The 16904-nt window shown below is 48.7% G+C and overlaps 1 protein-coding gene across 2 annotated transcripts in view; it reads right to left on the bottom strand.

The window, feature by feature from the left end:
- The window catches only part of REPS2 (RALBP1 associated Eps domain containing 2), a 198940-nt gene that overhangs the window by 79982 nt on the left and 102054 nt on the right, over positions 1-16904 (bottom strand). For both annotated transcript variants that reach the window (XM_030202300.1, XM_030202299.1), the window contains exons 6-8: positions 12051-12189; positions 7880-7943; positions 2513-2655 (exon numbers count right to left, since the gene is read on the bottom strand). In XM_030202300.1, coding sequence (XP_030058160.1) covers positions 2513-2655; positions 7880-7943; positions 12051-12189 — 346 coding nt within the window. The remainder of the gene's footprint in view (positions 1-2512; positions 2656-7879; positions 7944-12050; positions 12190-16904) is intronic.

Below are 16904 nucleotides of genomic sequence, written 5' to 3' on the forward strand. Positions count from 1 at the left end.
GGAGATCATTTAAAAACAAAATATCAGAAAAAGTATAAACTCAAACGTCCCCAAACGTTTGAACAAATAACCAAGTCCGAAGATTATTCCAGAATCACAAATAACCAGACTCCTCTTGAAGATCTAAGGTTTATTAATTTGATTAACCACCCATGAGCAAGGGCAGCTTAGCGGTTTACAGAAAAATCAATAAAAATCACATGCAAGAAGGAAAACGTGTGGGGGACAGACACAAGACTAACAAGAAAACATGGGAAGAATCAAAACGGACAACATTGGGATCATGATCCTAAGAGAACTGTGGAGAATTAAGAGTTTATGATAACCTGGGACACAGTGGCGTAGGAAGGGGGGGCGGGAGGGGCGGTCCGCCCCGGGTGCACGCCAGGGGCGTATCTGGACTCCGGCGGTAGGGGGGGCCAGAGCCAGAGGGAGGGGGCACATTTTAGCCCCCCCCCCCCCGCCGCCGCCGAGCCCCCACCGCCACCAATGACTCTCTCCACCCCCCTCCCGCCGCCAACCCTCCCCCGCTGCCGTTCTTACTTTTGCTGGCGGGGGACCCCAACCCCCGCCAGCCGAGGTCTGCTTCCACCTGCCGCTGCCGTAAAAACTTCTTCTTCAGCCGGCGGGGGACCCCAAACCCCCGCCAGCCGCCCCGCGGTGTTTAAAATTCATCTTCGGCCTCCGTGGCCGTGCTGCTGTGATAGGCGCTGTTGAAATCCACTTCGGAGTCTGACGTCGTTGTACGTTGTACGTGCTGCGACGTCAGACTCCGAAGTGGATTTCAACAGCGCCTATCACAGCAGCACGGCCACGGAGGCCGAAGATGAATTTTAAACACCGCGGGGCGGCTGGCGGGGGTTTGGGGTCCCCCGCCGGCTGAAGAAGAAGTTTTTACGGCAGCGGCAGGTGGAAGCAGACCTCGGCTGGCGGGGGTTGGGGTCCCCCGCCAGCAAAAGTAAGAACGGCAGCGGGGGAGGGTTGATGGCGGTAGGGGGGTCCAGGGCAAAATCTGCGGGGGCCCAGGCCCCTGAGGCCCCACGCAGATACGCCCCTGGTGCACGCGCTCGGGTGGTGCCGGCCCCACTGGTTCCCTGCTCTCTCTGCCCCGGAACAGGTTACTTCCTGTTCCGGGGCAGAGAGAGCAGGGAACCAGCGGGGCCGATGCAACTCCGAGTGACGTGAACTCGGGGCGGATCGGCCCTCCCGCAGGTAAGAATGCGGTCCGGGGGGGGGGGGGGGTTGCACTGTGCTGCACCCAGGGGGGGTGCGCAGCGGCGACCTGCCCCGGGTGCCATTAGCCCTCGCTACGGCACTGCTGGGACATAAAAAGCCATTCAAAGAAACCAGACACAGCTGTAAAACAGACAACACCAGACATTAATGATGTCGCAGTGAGACTTTGGTAAACAATAATCTGAATTTGATTAATTTGTATTTGATAATATATGAGAACTTACAGATAAGATATGATGATAGAAGTGTATTTGAAAGTGCTTTGGTTCGGCTAGAAACCGACATAACTTTCAGAAATTGAATTAACTCTCATTTAATAATTCCTTTGACTTGCTACAACAGTAGTGCTCTGTGATTTTCGAAATAAGCTGGTTTTGCTGTACCAGAGCGTCAGCAGTTTGGATGATATGACTCCTGAAGCAGGTGGTCATCCACCGAAACACGGCTCCACGTCGAGTCCTGCATTTGAATTTTTTTCAATAAACACTGAGATTGCCTCTTCTCGCTGTTTTTTTTTTCAGGATGTCCATTGTCTAAACCCTACATTCTGATTTTTATTTACACTTTCGTAGGGATTCTTCTTTTCCTCATTGTTTTGTTATTGGTAATCGAGATAATGCATCTCAACATGAGCAAGTTTGAACCTAAGTGCATGTCGAGCTTACTTCCTATGAAAGAGGTGAGATGCTTTTTCGCACTTATTACATTCTTGATCATTTATTGGATGAAATGCAAGGTCTGAGCCAATGGACACGTCCTTCTTGGCTTCTTGACTGAGACTAAGAATTTGTACAACACCTTGCTGGCCAACTCCATTGGGAACTCAAAACTGTCTGGACCTATCCAAACCCAAAAGAAGAAGTCAATTGTTTCAAATATGGCTGGTTAACAAGGTTAAGTCTTCCCGATACAAGCTGAAGGAATTGCATGTGGGAGAGCTACGTAGAGAAATGGCGGGAATTGGTCGTTACTCAACGGATGGAACTGTAAGAATATTCCATGAGGCTGAAGAACCACCTCAAGAATGGAAATCAGATCCTTACTCCCCACCCCCAAACTCTACCAGGGAATATCCTGCTAACAAAAAAGGGACCCATCTGTGTTCTGTAACAAGGACTAGTCCAAAAGGCATCTGAAAGCCAAGGACAATGACAGGAGAACCTTTTCTCTTTACAGCTGGAGTTTTTCCCTACTACAGGATATCACTGCAGCATCTGCATGAATCGAGAGTACATTTTTTTTTAAGGCCGTGGCTATACCAAACTCCCCCTCTCACCAGTTTGAAGGAAGTCAAGCAGCAGGGTTTGTGGCAACACGTCCGGCAGGGAGTAGCCATTCTTCCTGGCCACCACAAGGTGGAAGGCAGCACAGAACTCGGGCAGTGTTAGCGCTCCATCATGATCCACATCGCTGAGTTCCCTGAAAAGACAGAGCACATGACCTGGCAGGACTGTCTCACACAACGAGGGGCTCAAGGGACAGAAAAATGCTAGGGTAACGGGATTAATTTCAAATTTTCAAAGACGACAAAAACACAAAACACAGACAAAGGCAAGAGTTTACTTACAATCGCTATCTGTGAGGAACTACTTTGGGAAATTAATATTTTGAAACATTAAAACAAGTTTTAGAAGCATCGTCACATGCCAATAGTGGCATTTACACATGTACAGGGTGAAGCAAAAAAAAAAATTACCCCCTAGAGTTTTTTTTGCTGTTTTCTCAGCAACCGCTTGGAATTTCAACGTGAAATATAAGTACATAAGTATTGCCATACTGGGACAGACTGAAGGTCCATCAAGCCCAACATCCTGTTTTCAACAGTGGCCAATCCAGGTCACAAGTACCTGGCAAGATCCCAAAAAAGTTCAATACATTTTATGCTGCTTATCCCAGAAATAAGTAGTGGATTTTCCCCAAGTCCATTTTAATAATGGCTTATGGACTTTTCTTTTAGGAAGCCATCCAAGCCTTTTTTTTTAAACCCCACTAAGCTAACTGCTTTTACTACATTCTCTGGCAACAAATTCCAGAGTTTAATTACATGTTGAATGAAGAAACATTTTCTCTGATTCATTTTAAATGTATTATTTTGTAGCTTCATTGCATGCCCCCTAGTCCTAGTATTTTTGCAGAGAATAAACAAGTGATTCATGTCTACCCGTTCCACTCCACTCAGTACTTTATATACCTTTATCTCCCTTCAGCCGTCTGTTCTCCAAGCTGTTTCAGCCTTTCCTCATAGGGAAGTCGTCCCATCCCCTTTATCATTTTTGTCGCCCTTCTCTGTACTTTTTCTAATTCCACTATATCTTTTTACAGCTTTATTTGCTGTTACTATCCACATTTATTTGCCGAGTGGAATGAGATTATCTTTAAACAAGGCGAAGTTGCAGAGTTTTTAGCATGACCACCCAATGATTTTCACACGTTCAAAAATGTTTGCACTGTAAAACTACCATTATTTGAGGTATCAGTTTACTGTTAATGATGTCGCAGTGAGACTTTGGTAAACAATAATTTGAATTTGATTAATTTGTATTTGATAATATATGAGAAGTTACAGATAATTTATTTAAAAGCATTTCAGATCAACAGAGCAATCACGGGAATGGTGTCGGCAAATGATCTGAGACAGCGTGCCACAGGGACCGATCGACAAGGCTGTTAAGAACTTCCCAAATCAACAGAAGGCCTGTGTTAAAGCTGGCGGCGGACACTTTGAGTATTCACAGTGTCTGCAAAATTCTGACACGTTGTTAATTGTATCGTTCGTTTGAATGACGTTATTTTACTGTGTTTTTGCTCGAACATTTTTAATGCACAAAAATCACTAGGTAGTAAAACTAAAATGCCAGTAACATCAACACAGCTTAAGATAATTAAATGTTGCTTAATATTCAAAGCAGTTACTGAGGAAACTGCAAAAAGCTGTAGGGGGTTCCTTCCCCCCCCCCCCCCCCCCCCCCCCCACACCCTGTAGATTGCATTCACGGTGCCCACCTTGTACCTACAAAAACTTTCACATCAAAAGTATGCGTCTCCTTTCACGTTGTAAATTGGTGGAATGCCCAGATACAAAAAAAAATGGTCTTTAATCCAATGTGGACAATTTGAAAATTTCTCTTTTGAATGACAAAATACCAGCGGTCCATGACAGCACAGTGTCAGCATTTTACTTGGCCTCACCAGGAAACAGCTAAATAGTTTATTGTGTCTTTTTAGGCCAGAAATAAAACTCAAGTTTCTTAGCAGCCACCAGAACATGAAACAAAATACAGCTTCACATACAGTAACTAATACACCAGAGGATTTGAGTAGTGATTAGGGTGTCTGGCTGCCCTGGGCAGAGCTTTCTCTGTGCTTTTAAAACAAAGCAAATGAAAAAAAAAAAAGTGAACAAAATTTCATTTGGTTTTATTTTTGTAAAAAAAAAAAAAAACCCTTCTCTTTCCCATCCCCCAGCAATGCCCCCCCTATTTTTGGCTCTTCACGTGGCAGGGGTGAACTCTGGTTTCTCCTCCTGTCCTTTGAGTAGTAATTGTAAACGGTGCTGACAGACTCAGTCCTGAACCACTGTTAATTTCTGCTGTAGAAGAAAACGGCACCAGTCTCGGGTCGGTCTGTTGGTATCATTTGCAAATGCCACACCCAGTGGCGTAGCTACATGGGGGCAACAGGGGCCTGGACCCCCCAAATTTCCTGTGGGCCCCTGGTTTTGCTGGCGGGAGTCCTCAACCCCTGCCAGCTGAAGCATTGTCCAGCGCCGGTCTCCAGCGCTGCCGCATTGCCTGCCCTGCTCTGTCTCCTTGTAGTGAAACTGAGCATGCTCAATTTCACTAAAAGGTGCGTGCAGGACGTGAGGGGAAGACAGAGCACGGCAAGCAATGTGGTGCCGCTGGAGACCGGCGCAGGACAACGCTTCAGCTGGCGGGGGTTGGGGACCCCCGCCGGCTATGGTATTTGCTGCGGCAGTGGGTGGGAAGTGGCAGGGCAATGGAGGGGAGCGGAAGGGCGATGGGAGGGGGGCGATGAGGCGTCAGGGGGAAGTGGCGGGGTGGCAGACCAAAATGTGCCCCCTCCCACCACGACGCTACACCCCTGGCCACACCAGCAGGACAGTGGTGACCACAGATCACCTTCTGCTCTCTGAAGAGCAATAAAATAGATGAGAGTCCAAGAACAGGGCGAGATGAGGGGTCACATTTTAGCCCCCCCCTCCCGCCGTCAACCCACCGTCGCCATCTACCACCTTTGCTGGCGGGGGAACCCAACCCCCACCCCCGCCAGCCGAAGTCCTCTTCTTCCTTCATTCTGTTTCTGAGGATGGGGGGGGGGGGTCGAGAGGGTCGTCGGCAGGGGGATCCAGGGCCAAATCTATGGGGGCCCAGGCCCCCGTGGCCCCACGTAGCTACGCCCCTGTTCCGCACTCCCACCAAAGCGGGAATGTCTCCTGCTGAGATGAGGAATCGTTTTCTCTCACCGCTGCTGCTGCAGCAGCAGTGGCAAAACAACAAGAACAAAAAAAAACAAAAAAAAGCAAACGTGAAGCCGCAGCAGCCTTCAGGCATGCGCTGTCAGTTCTGCTGGTCCTCTGCCCCTGGAACTCGAAGTTGATGTCAGCGGGGGCACAGGACCAGCAGAGGCAACAGCGCATGCCTGAAGGATGCTGCAGCCCCGCATTTGCTTTTTTGTGTTGTTGTTGCAGCTGCTGCAGAGCAGGGCCGCCAAGAGGGGGGGCAGGGGGGGCCCAGCGGCGGGGTCAGGTCGCTGCAGTCCCCGGTCTCACCTGCCTGCCTACTGCATTCAAAGCGGCAGTCGCAGATCACCTCTCTTCTAGCGTTCCCTCCCTGTGTCCCGCCCTCGCAGAAACCGGAAGTTACATCAGACGAGGGCGGGACACAGGGAGGGAAGGCCAGAAGAGACGCAATCTGCGACTGCCACTTTGAATGAAGAGGGCCCGGAGCCGTGGAGGCAGGCAGGTGAGACCGCGGACTGCAGCAGCGGGGGGAGCGACGGGGGGCGGAGGCGGGGCAGCCTTGCCCCCGGGCCCGGCCTAGTCTCTCAGCGGCCCTGCTGCAGAGGCTGCATCATGGAGGGAGACGGGATGAAAAATTGAAGCCAATAGGTTAGTCTCTGTTTCTCCTTCAAAACAAAGCAAACAAACGGCAACCTGTGAGCTGCTGCATCCACATTGTCATCCTTTATTGTTGGTAGCATTTTTTAAAATTTATCTCACTTATATTTTCAAACACTTCTGGCTTGTGCAGTATACAGATGTACACAGAGGAAGTGTAATAAGGGAATAACTTTTCATAGGTAGAATAGTAATTTGTTAAAAAGTGTAATCAGTGTGTCATTTGGAGGGGCTGGTTGTAGGGACACCCTAGCACTGTTATATTTGTCCAGAGATTTTTTTTTCTCAAGGTAAACGGCCTCTAAAACAGACATCGTGTTATGAGAATCAGGTGTTCAACATTCAGACTTTCTATTTATTTACTTATTTATATCATTTACATCCCACATTAAACATGAATTGGGTTGAAACCTGGGAGAATTTAAGATTTTTTTTTTCCTATGCCTACATCAAAAGAAAAAGATGACATGGGGCTGAGTGGGCGGGGCTAATGCAGAGTGGGCGTGGCTGAGGCAGGTACTAACTCCCTCTCAAAAACTCGGGACCCCTTGGCAGCTCTGCATTTGAGATTGGAGCCAACACGGGCAGGAGGGTCTTGGATCACAACAGCCATTTTGACTGCGGAGCCAGCATGGGCAAGAGCACCTGGGGATCGCTCCTGCCCCGACCAGTCCACTAGACTACAGGGGGAGCCATTTTTGTTCAGGGGGGCAGAGTGCAGCTAATTTTTGTTTGGATGGGAGTAGAGCAGGGCCCACGTTTAGTCTGTGGTGAGGCTGGGGGGGGGGGGGGGGTGAGTTCTGGTTTCAGTCGAAAATGCAGCAGCATTGTTTGCCAAAACAGAAACAAGGCTGAATTTGAATTTTGGGTCACTTTCAGCACTGAAGCCCAAACCGATATTTGGTCAACCTCTGCGTGTCGCACTGGCTCTGGTCTCCCCTACCCACTCTTCTTTCTACCAGCGGCTGCCTTACCACGGCAAAAATCTGCCTTGGGAGTCACTGAATTAGCTCATCTGACAGGGTCTCTCCGGAACGTTTGAGCCAAGGCATGTGCCGAGTTTGCTTCTGCCTCAGTCCTGCCCTGTCCAAGAGGAAGCTGGGAGAGGTCCCAGGAGGTTTTCGGTGTTTTTAGGAGCAGGGCAGGGACTTAACTTTTTTTGTTTGGTTGGTTGGTTGGTTGTTTTTTTTTGTTTGTTTTAATGTCGTGTAGTTTTTTTTTTCTTGTGTTAAATAAATAAAATGAGGCCTGTGTGCATCACTAATTAATGCAGATTAAATTATTTTTACCTGCATAAAGAGCTTCAAAATTTCACCTCTAAATGGGCACTGACAAGTGCGCAGGAGATTTTGGTAGACGGCATTTGATTTATCAAGTGCTTTTCGCACAACCATGAAATGAGAATAAATCAGATCCACTCCATGAGCCTTCAAACTAATGAGGTAAGTCGGGCTCTTCAAAAAGCCTGAGATTTACAGGGTTATTAACCTTTATAATACTACTCACCATATGTGGGACAGCACTGGGATGGAAAGTTTTGATTTGGTGAAGAATTTCTTGGCCACAGAACCTGTTTGAGAAAAGCAGAGAAGTGAGAAAAAGACTTCTCCAAATGGCAGACTCCTGGTCATTTCCATTGAATCAGGCTGGCCCTATCATTATGTGAACTAGGCATCAGCCTTGGACAGATCTCAGGGGTAGCAGCATGTTGGCGGTGCGGCACCAACAAGACTGGCAAGAAAACAGCAGAGTAGAACCTGAAAGCTGCGGTTGGCACAGTGGTGGGCCTTTGAGCATCCATTCACGCATGTTCAAAGCCTGCCAAGTTCCACGCCCTCTGATAGGAAATTTGCGTCAGACCATCAGAGAGGGTGGATGTAGTAAGCCTTGAGTGTACACAGATGCTCAAAAGCCCTACGCCATGTTGCGTTTCCTTTTGAAGCAGGCTCAGGCAGAAGACAGAGCAAGGGTGGAAGATGGTGGACACTTTGGGGGGGGGGGGGGTTAGGGAAAGGAAGGGAAGAGAAAGGGAGATGCCTTGCTTGGGGGTAAGGTTGGCAAGGGAAAGAAATGGGAGATGCTAGACTGCTGGGGATAGGGAAGGGGAGATACTGAACACCTTTGGGGGGGGAGGTTAGGAAAAGGAAAGAAAGTTGCTGGAAGCCTTGGGGGAAGAGAAAGGGAGATGCCTGGCATGAAGGGGGGTTAAAGTAAGGAAGGGGTGATGCTGGACATGGTAGAGTAAGCAAGGGAAGGGGTGATGCTGGACTTTGGAGGAGGAACACTGGCACTGAATGAAAGAAGTGAAACTGAATACCAGTGTGGCTCACAACTTTAGGTGCTGAAGTCCGCCGCTACCTCAGATCCAGGTTGTAGGTACCTGGCTCAATAACTGCTACATGGGGAGCGTGTTTCGTGTGAGTTTGTTTACTTTCTAGTCTTATGGAGGGTATCCTCTCCCTCTCTAGTGATACAGACCTGTCACTTGAAATCTTTATTTTGACAATGGAAGACCATTAAATGGTTGCCCTAATAAGTGAAAATCCCTGCCACAGGACACAATGGTGGCAGTTCAGGGCACAGTTAGTGTCAATCCTGTTCAGAAGGAATGGATCCTAAGGAGCTTAGCCGAGATTGTGTGGCAGAGCCGGTGGCGGGAGGCGGGGATAGTGCTGGGCAGACTTGTACGGTCTGTGCCAGAGCTGGTGGTGGGAGGCGGGGCTGGTGGTTGGAAGGCGGGGATAGTGCTGGGCAGGTACAAATCAAAGTAGGGTATACACAAAAAGTAGCACATATGAGTTTATCTTGTTGGGCAGACTGGATGGACCATGCAGGTCTTTTTCTGCCGTCATTTACTATGTTACTATGTATGGCTTAAGGGTACATCTAAGCCATTATAGAATAATAACACAAAGTCACATTGGCATACCGAAAGGTAGGCTTGCCCACCTACAACAGGTCAATGCCTGGCGTAAGTGGGCGTGCCTGTGTATCATGCAATGCAAGAAACCAACAGTATTCTCTTAAGTTGCGTGCGTCGTTTAGCAACACACCCATGACATACTCATGCTCCGCTCCCTGACAATTGCACACTAAGCGGTTTTGGTTCACTGTTTATAGAACAGCCCCTAGTGTTTGCACGCATAACTGCCAATTATTGGCATTAATCACGTGCATAAGTGTTACTAATCCATAAACTGGGAGCACTATTTGTTTATTTGGATTTTGCTCACACCTTATTCAGTAATAACTGCAGGTGAGTTACATTCAGGTACACTAGGTATTTCCATGTCCCTGGAGGGCTCACAATCTAATTTTCTACCTGAGGCAATGGAGGGTTAAGTGACTTGCAAAAGATCACAAGGAGCAGCGGTGGGATTTCAACCGGCCACCTCTGGATGTCAAGACTGGTGCTCTAACCACTAGGCCACTCCTCCACTATAGCAACATTCCATATAGAATCTCAAATAGTAGCAACATTCCATGTAGAATCTCAGATAATATCAACATTCCATGTAAAATCTCAGATAGTAGCAACACAATCTCAAATAATTTAGTTGCTCACACCTTTTTCAGTAGTAGCTCAAGGTAAGTTACATTCAGGTACTCTGGATATTTCTCTATCCCAGGAGGGTTCACAATCTAAGTTTGTACCTGAGGCAATGGAGGGTTAAGTGACTTGCAAAAGATCACAAGGAGCAGCAGTGGGATTTCAACCGGCCACCTCTGGATGTCAAGACTGGTGCTCTAACCACTAGTCCACTCCTCCACGCTGCTACTGGCATCTAATTTTGTGTCCATTGACTGAAGCAGCTCAGCCAGAGGCTTGAGGTAGATATTAAATAAGATGGGAGACAGTATGGATCAGTGGTGTAGCTAGGGGGGGCCTGGGCCCCCGTAGATTTGGCCCTGGACCCCCCTCCCGATGACCCTCTCAACCCCTCCTCCCGCCGCCAACCCGCCGCCGCAGTCGTCGCCTACCTTTGCTGGCGGGAGACCCCAACCCCCGCCAGCCGAGGTCCTCTGTCTTTTCCCACTTAAGGCTTCGTTCTTCTGCGAGTCTGACGGCAATTGCAGCGGGGGGGGGGGGGGGGGGTGGCGGTGCCGGGGGGCCTAAAATATGCCCCCTGACCTCGGGCTCTGAACTTCCTTCCCGCCAAAGTCTGGCTACGCCCCTGATATGGATCCCTATGGAATCCCACAGTCCAGTGCCCAAGGTAATGATGTGCTGTTGGCTGAACAGAACTGATTGTTGTCAAATAGGATTTGAACCAAGTAAATACTGTGTCACTGAAACCTGTTTCTGCCAGTCTTGTAAACATGATATTATGATCCACGGTGTTGAAGGCTGCTGAGAAATCGAGCAACACCAGTCTTGAGGCGGATCTCGTCACAGTTTCTGTGCAGATTATCAAGAAGGGACACAAGAACCGTCTCTGTTCTGTAGGTCTGAAGCCAGATTGACACGGGTCTAGCCAATTACTTTCAATTAGCCAGTCCGTTCTATAAATTTTGCCAGGAAAGGAATATTTTGAAGCGGCGGCAGCAAACAGGTCAGCGGAAGCGGGAAGGAAAGAGTGAGGTTCTCTCCTGCTTCAAAAAGGCCACCCCTAGGCCACCAGGTGCATGCTAAGGTACATTCGGGGAGGGCACCCTGAAGCCCACCCACCAGCCAGCCTGCCTGCCCAGAAACCCAGACAAACGGGCAGGCTGGAATAAAATGCCCGGATCCCCGACAGTCCCCTGAAAAGGAGCGGAGGGGTGGCCTAGTGGTTAGGGTGGTGGACTTTGGTCCTGAGGAACTGAGTTTGATTCCCACTTCAGGCACAGGCAGCTCCTTGTGACTCTGGGCAAGTCACTTAACCCTCCATTGCCCCAAGTAAGCCGCATTGAGCCTGCCATGAGTGGGAAAGCGCAGGGTACAAATGTAACAAAAATAAAATAGATACTATTGGAGATTCTACATGGAATGTTGCTACTAATGGAGATTCTACATGGAATGTTGTTATTCCACTAGCAACATTCCATGTAGAATCTCAAATAGTAGCAACAGTGGAGGAGTGGCCTAGTGGTTAGGGTGGTGGACTTTGGTCCTGAGGAACTGAGTTCGATTCCCAGCACAGGCAGCTCCTTGTGACTTTGGGCAAGTCACTTAACCCTCCATTGTCTGCTGCATTGAGCCTGCCATGAGTGGGAAAGCGCGGGGTACAACTGTAACAAAAATAAAAAACATGTCCATGGTAACCCCTACTGAAGAGGCTTGTGCTGGATGCAGGCAGAAACTAGAATAAAGCAGCATTTCAGACGTCCCCCTATTCAGCTGCTGACCGGTTTATGAGGTCGTGCTTGCACAGACACAGCTCTGGCAGCGATTTCTAGGCTCTCTGCAAGCTGTGACCTTTTTAACTGGATGAAGGTGAAGAATTATTGAATGAGGAGGCAGTACACCGGCATTCCAGGTCCCCTCTTCAAAATGACACCTGGGTCTCAAACTCATGCGTGCAATCCTCCTTGGCTAATTCTTCCGTCAGTTTGACATAAGTAATCACAGCCTGCAGAAAGCATTTGCTATTATGACTGAACATTGCTTTAATTTTTAATCGTCTCTCTGGGTGCTCATTTCCTCCTGGACACCTAGAGAAGAGCCTGGATTAGTGACACAGTGCGGTGTTATTACCTGAGATCAAGGCGTTCAGGTCAGGCTGCAGAGACTTGAACTGGCGTGTGTAGTAATCGCGTTGTTCTTCTGTTATCCTCCAGGGGTCATCGCTGTGACTGCTGCTGGCATCCCGCGCCTCTCGCTCCACTGAAAGGGGCTGCAAAACCCAGAAAAGCGGCAAATCATCAGAGCTGAACTGCAGAAGAGCAGATGCAATCTGTACCAGCACACGTCCCATTTAAAAGGCAAGCGACAGAGGAAAAAGCCACTATCAATTGTTTTGCACCAACGTGGGCTCAACATGCTACATCGAAGGGTGGCTAGGGAGAGAGCCTGTATTGAAAAGGCCAACAGAGAAAGTCAGCTCAGCGGGGGCAACACATCTGCTTCAAAATGTAGAACAACCGACAAGATTGTTCTGTTGGCCTTTAGTCTGTGGTTTGAAGTAGGTGGGGTCGGGGGGGGGGGGGGGGGGAGAGAGAAAATTAATGTGCATGCCAGCCCAGAGGCACAGAGGTGGTGGCCCTTTCATGCTGGCGTAAAGCTCTGTGCTCGGATCCAACTTCTTGGTCAAGGAGACAGAAAGCAGGCTTCCTGCTTGGGGAAGAAGAGGCAGTTTCAAATTTACACAGGAGACCCCATGAAGAGGAGATTATTGTCATACACTAGAACCTAATAAACAACCAGAAAACAAAATGCAGATAGGTACTTTCCCCATGAACAGTTATGCAGCACAACCTAGTGGTCAGAGCAGAAAACGCACCTGACTCATCAATATTCAATCCTAGCCTGCATCTCGTGAGTCCTACAGTTAATCTGAGCTGTACAGGGCATCAGCTATATAACTAGCAAAAAAAAGGCCCGTTTCTCATTGAAATGAAACGGGCGCTAGCAAGGTCATTACCTTCTGCCATTAATGTTTTTAAAGAAAGTTCCAGCGTCCCCCCTCCCCCCCCTCCCAGTTCCAGGGTCCTCCCTCCCTCCCTCCCTCTCAGTTCCAGGGTCCCCCTTCCTTCTTCCCAGTTCCAGGGTCCTCCTTCCTTCCCTCCCTCCCAGTTCCAGGGTCCCCCCTCCCTTCTTCCCAGTTCCAGGGTCATCGTCCCTCCCTCCCTTCCAGTTCCAGGCCCCTCCCTCCGAATTTTAAAAAAGTCATCCTGACTTACCTCGTCGGGGTTACGGCGGCCGGCAGCAGCGGTAAAAAGCGTGCAGGCTTGGCACTTACTTCAGTTTTCCCTTTTCTGTCTGTCAGCTCTGGTCCCGCCCTTGCGGAAACAGGAAATGAGGGTGGGACCAGAGCTGAGAAACAGAGAAGTGAAAACTGAAGTAAGTGCCGAGCCTGCATGCTTTTTACTGCGTGAGGTAAATCAGGATGACTTTTAAAATTCGGAGGGAGGGAGGGACGACGACCCTGAAACTGGGAGGGTGGGGGGATGCTGGAACTGGGATGGAGGGGGCATGGACAACGACCCTGGAACTCGGAGGGAGGGAATGAACTTCCGGTGGGTGAATATTATCTGCAGCCTTCCCTTCCCTCCAAGGGCGGGGCACTAAGAGCGAGTGCGAGGCCTGTGGTTGGTCCCTTCTTCTTCTGACATCGCGTTTCTTTCCCTGGCAACTCTACAGAGTTCCCTCATGGGCGGGGCGATTACGAACCCTACGAACACTATATGGCTTCACTGCCACAGAGTCAGCTTCATAACGTTGGAGGTGCGAATTATTATATTAGATAATTTTGGATCTATTTTTTTTAAAGGTGACGTGTGTGCCCAGGTTCAGTTATGAAACTGCCTCTCTGAAAGCAGCTCAGAGGCAGGAATAATTCAGGGGCCCTTGTACCACTTACCGGGTACGCACTAATGCGTACTTACTGCAGGTTAAAAACCCGCTCAGGCATCCTGCTGTAGTTTTGGGGCTCAGTGTGCGCTTCCCATGCTCTACACAATAGATTTTAATTTTTAGCGCTGGGGGCATGTCTGGGGGAGGAGAACAGGCGTGTACTGCGCTAATCCGTTTAAGGCAGGTACATTACCGCGCACTAACCGATTAGCGCGTGAGCCCTCACTGCCTAGAAAATAGGCGTCGGTAAGCGCTCACATGCTAACGGGGAAATTAGCACATGGCCATCAATAGGCGGAGTGGAGGAGTGGCCTAGTGGTTAGAGCACCCGGTCTTGATGTCCAGAGGTGGCCGGTTCAAATCCCACCGCTGCTCCTTGTGATCTTGGACAAGTCACTTAACCCTCCATTGCCTCAGGTACAAACTTAGATTGTGAGCCCTCCTGGGACACAGAAATATCCAGTGTACCTGAATGTAACTCACCTTGAGCTACTACTGAAAAAGGTGTGAGCAAAATCCAAATAAATGAAAAATGGGTCCATTTTACCACCACAGTAAAGTGGCCTCAACATGCAGGAAAGTCCCCACCTCTCTGGGGATAGCATGGGCCCCCTTGTGTGTACGTGAAAGTAAGAATCGGCACTTAAAGCTATATTTTATAACATACTAGGAAAAAAGGCCCGTTTCTGACAGAAATGAAACGGGCGCTAGCAAGGTTTTTCTCGGAGTGTGTGTGTTTTACAGAGTGTGTGTGAGAGTGAGTGTGTGATAGAGAGAGAGTGAATGTTTGTGACAGAGAGAGTGAGACTGGGTGCGAGAGTGTGTGTGTGAGAATGAGAGTGTGTGCAGAGTGATGGGGGTCTTTTTTTTTTTTTTTTTCCACCGCCACTCTGCCTATTCCCAAACTGGTCTTGCCGTCAGAACCACATGGCTTCTGAGTGGCCCTTTTACTAAGCTACGTAGGTGCCTCCGCGTGCCCAACATGTGTCCGTCTGGAATTACTGCCCAGCTACCACGTGGCCCAGGCAGTATTCATTTTTTTTTTTAATTATTATATTTCTTTATTTCAACAAATTAAACAAGAACAATCTTGCTATGAAATCAAACATATAAACGGCGAGTGATCGTACTCACTCGCAAATGCGCAGTAGAGACCTTCTCTGCCCCGCCCCCACGTCAATACGTGATGACGGGGGGCGGAACACAGAGGGTCTGTACTGCGCATTGCTGAGGGAGGGACACCGCCGTCTAACGCTCCCCCCACCCGAGTCGCCGCCGCCACCCACCTTCTACCCGGTCGGGCCCTCGCTCCACTATTGGAACAGCGAGGGTCCGGGAACGCAGCACTGAGCTCTGCTGAGCTGCCGACATCGCCCTTCCTTCTTCTTCTCTGCCTCTGTCCCGCCCTCGACGACGTTACATCACACGAGGGCGGGACAGGCAGCTGCAGGCAGAGAAGAAGAACGAAGGCCGACGTCGGCAGCTCAGCAGAGCTGAGTGCTGCGTTCCCGGACCCTCGCTGTTTCAATAGCGGAGCGAGGGCCGGCCGGGTGGAAGGTGGGTGGTGACGGCTCGGTGGGGGGGCGCGAACTCGGAGGGGGAGGGGCAGTGGTGAACTCGGCGGTGGGGGCGGGCCTTTCAACCCCCCCTTCCTATAATAGCCCGTTTTTACGGGCTCAAAGTCTAGTACAGCCATAAAAAGGAAAAGGTAAAGAAACAATACCTTAACAAGGCAAACTATTATTTAAGCTTCCTTAGACCACAAAAAGATACTCGGGGGGAGCTAAATGAAAAGAGAACATTACATTCCATATAAAAATTTTAAACAAGGCTGCCTACCTCCCTTTTAAATTTAGAGTGTTATTACAGTTGTCTCATCTCTAGGAATGATTTATGCTGATCTGGTGAATAAAATACATATTTCGTCAATTCCATTTTTACAATGCATTTACAAGGATAGGCTAAGAAAAAAAGAACCCCCAACCTCCAATGTCCTCTCTTTCAAAGCCAAAAATCCCTTCCTCTTTTGCTGGGTTTGTTTAGTAACAATTATTAGATAATTTTGGATCTATTTTTTTTTTAAAGGTGACGTGTGTGCCCAGGTTCAGTTATGAAACTGCCTCTCCGAAAGCAGCTCAGAGGCAGGAATAATTCAGGGGCCCTTCTACCACGTACCGGGTACGCACTAATGCGTGCTTACTGCAGGTTAAAAACCCGCTCAGGCATCCTGCTGTACGTTTGGTGCTCGGTGTGCGCTTCCCACGCTCTACACAATAGATTTTAATTTTTAGCGCTGGGGGCAGGTCTGGGGGAGGAGAATAGGCGTGTACTGCGCTAATCAGTTTAAGGCAGGTACATCACCGCGCACTAACCAATTTGTTTAGTCAATTTGTCCGTTTCCTGCATCTTCAATTTTTCCTGCTTCCTGTTTGGAATTTTCAATATAATATATTTTATTTATAAGAGGAATAGCTTCATTAGGAATTTTTAAATTTTCATTTAGGTATCTTTTAAATAAATCCATCGGGGGAATTTCCTAAAAGCTTAGGAAAATTCACAAGACGCAGATTCAAAGGTCTATTATAATTTTCAATTTGCTCAATTTTTCGACGTAGATCCGAGTTATCTTTAATTGCTGTTTATCTTAAAGTCTTGTAACTGTTCAATATCTCTTTCTACTTTAATTACTTTAGCTGTTAATTCTTGTTTCACTGTATCCACCATACTTTTCATCTCTTCAAATTTCTCATTCAAAAGCTGTAATTCACCCCATGTTTTTTTGTGAAGTACCTTCCATTCTATTCAACATGATCCAAATCATTTCCAAGTTTACCTCCGGAGTTCTTCCTTGGACTCCTACCTCAGGTCTCGGAGTTTCTTTCGGCAGCTCTAGTCCCTCGCTCGGCGGCTTTCCTACCACACTTCCGGTGGCAGACTGAGTCGTCTCCAGAGCTGTCGTCGACGCCGGGCACAGAGGGAGTATCAACGTTGGTGGTGAAAGGGAGATTTCCTCTCCCCGTGAGGCTTCCTCTTCTC

Source organism: Microcaecilia unicolor, chromosome 4 (genome assembly GCF_901765095.1).
Source record: "Microcaecilia unicolor chromosome 4, aMicUni1.1, whole genome shotgun sequence".
In the NCBI taxonomy this organism is placed as follows: Eukaryota; Metazoa; Chordata; class Amphibia; order Gymnophiona; family Siphonopidae; genus Microcaecilia; species Microcaecilia unicolor.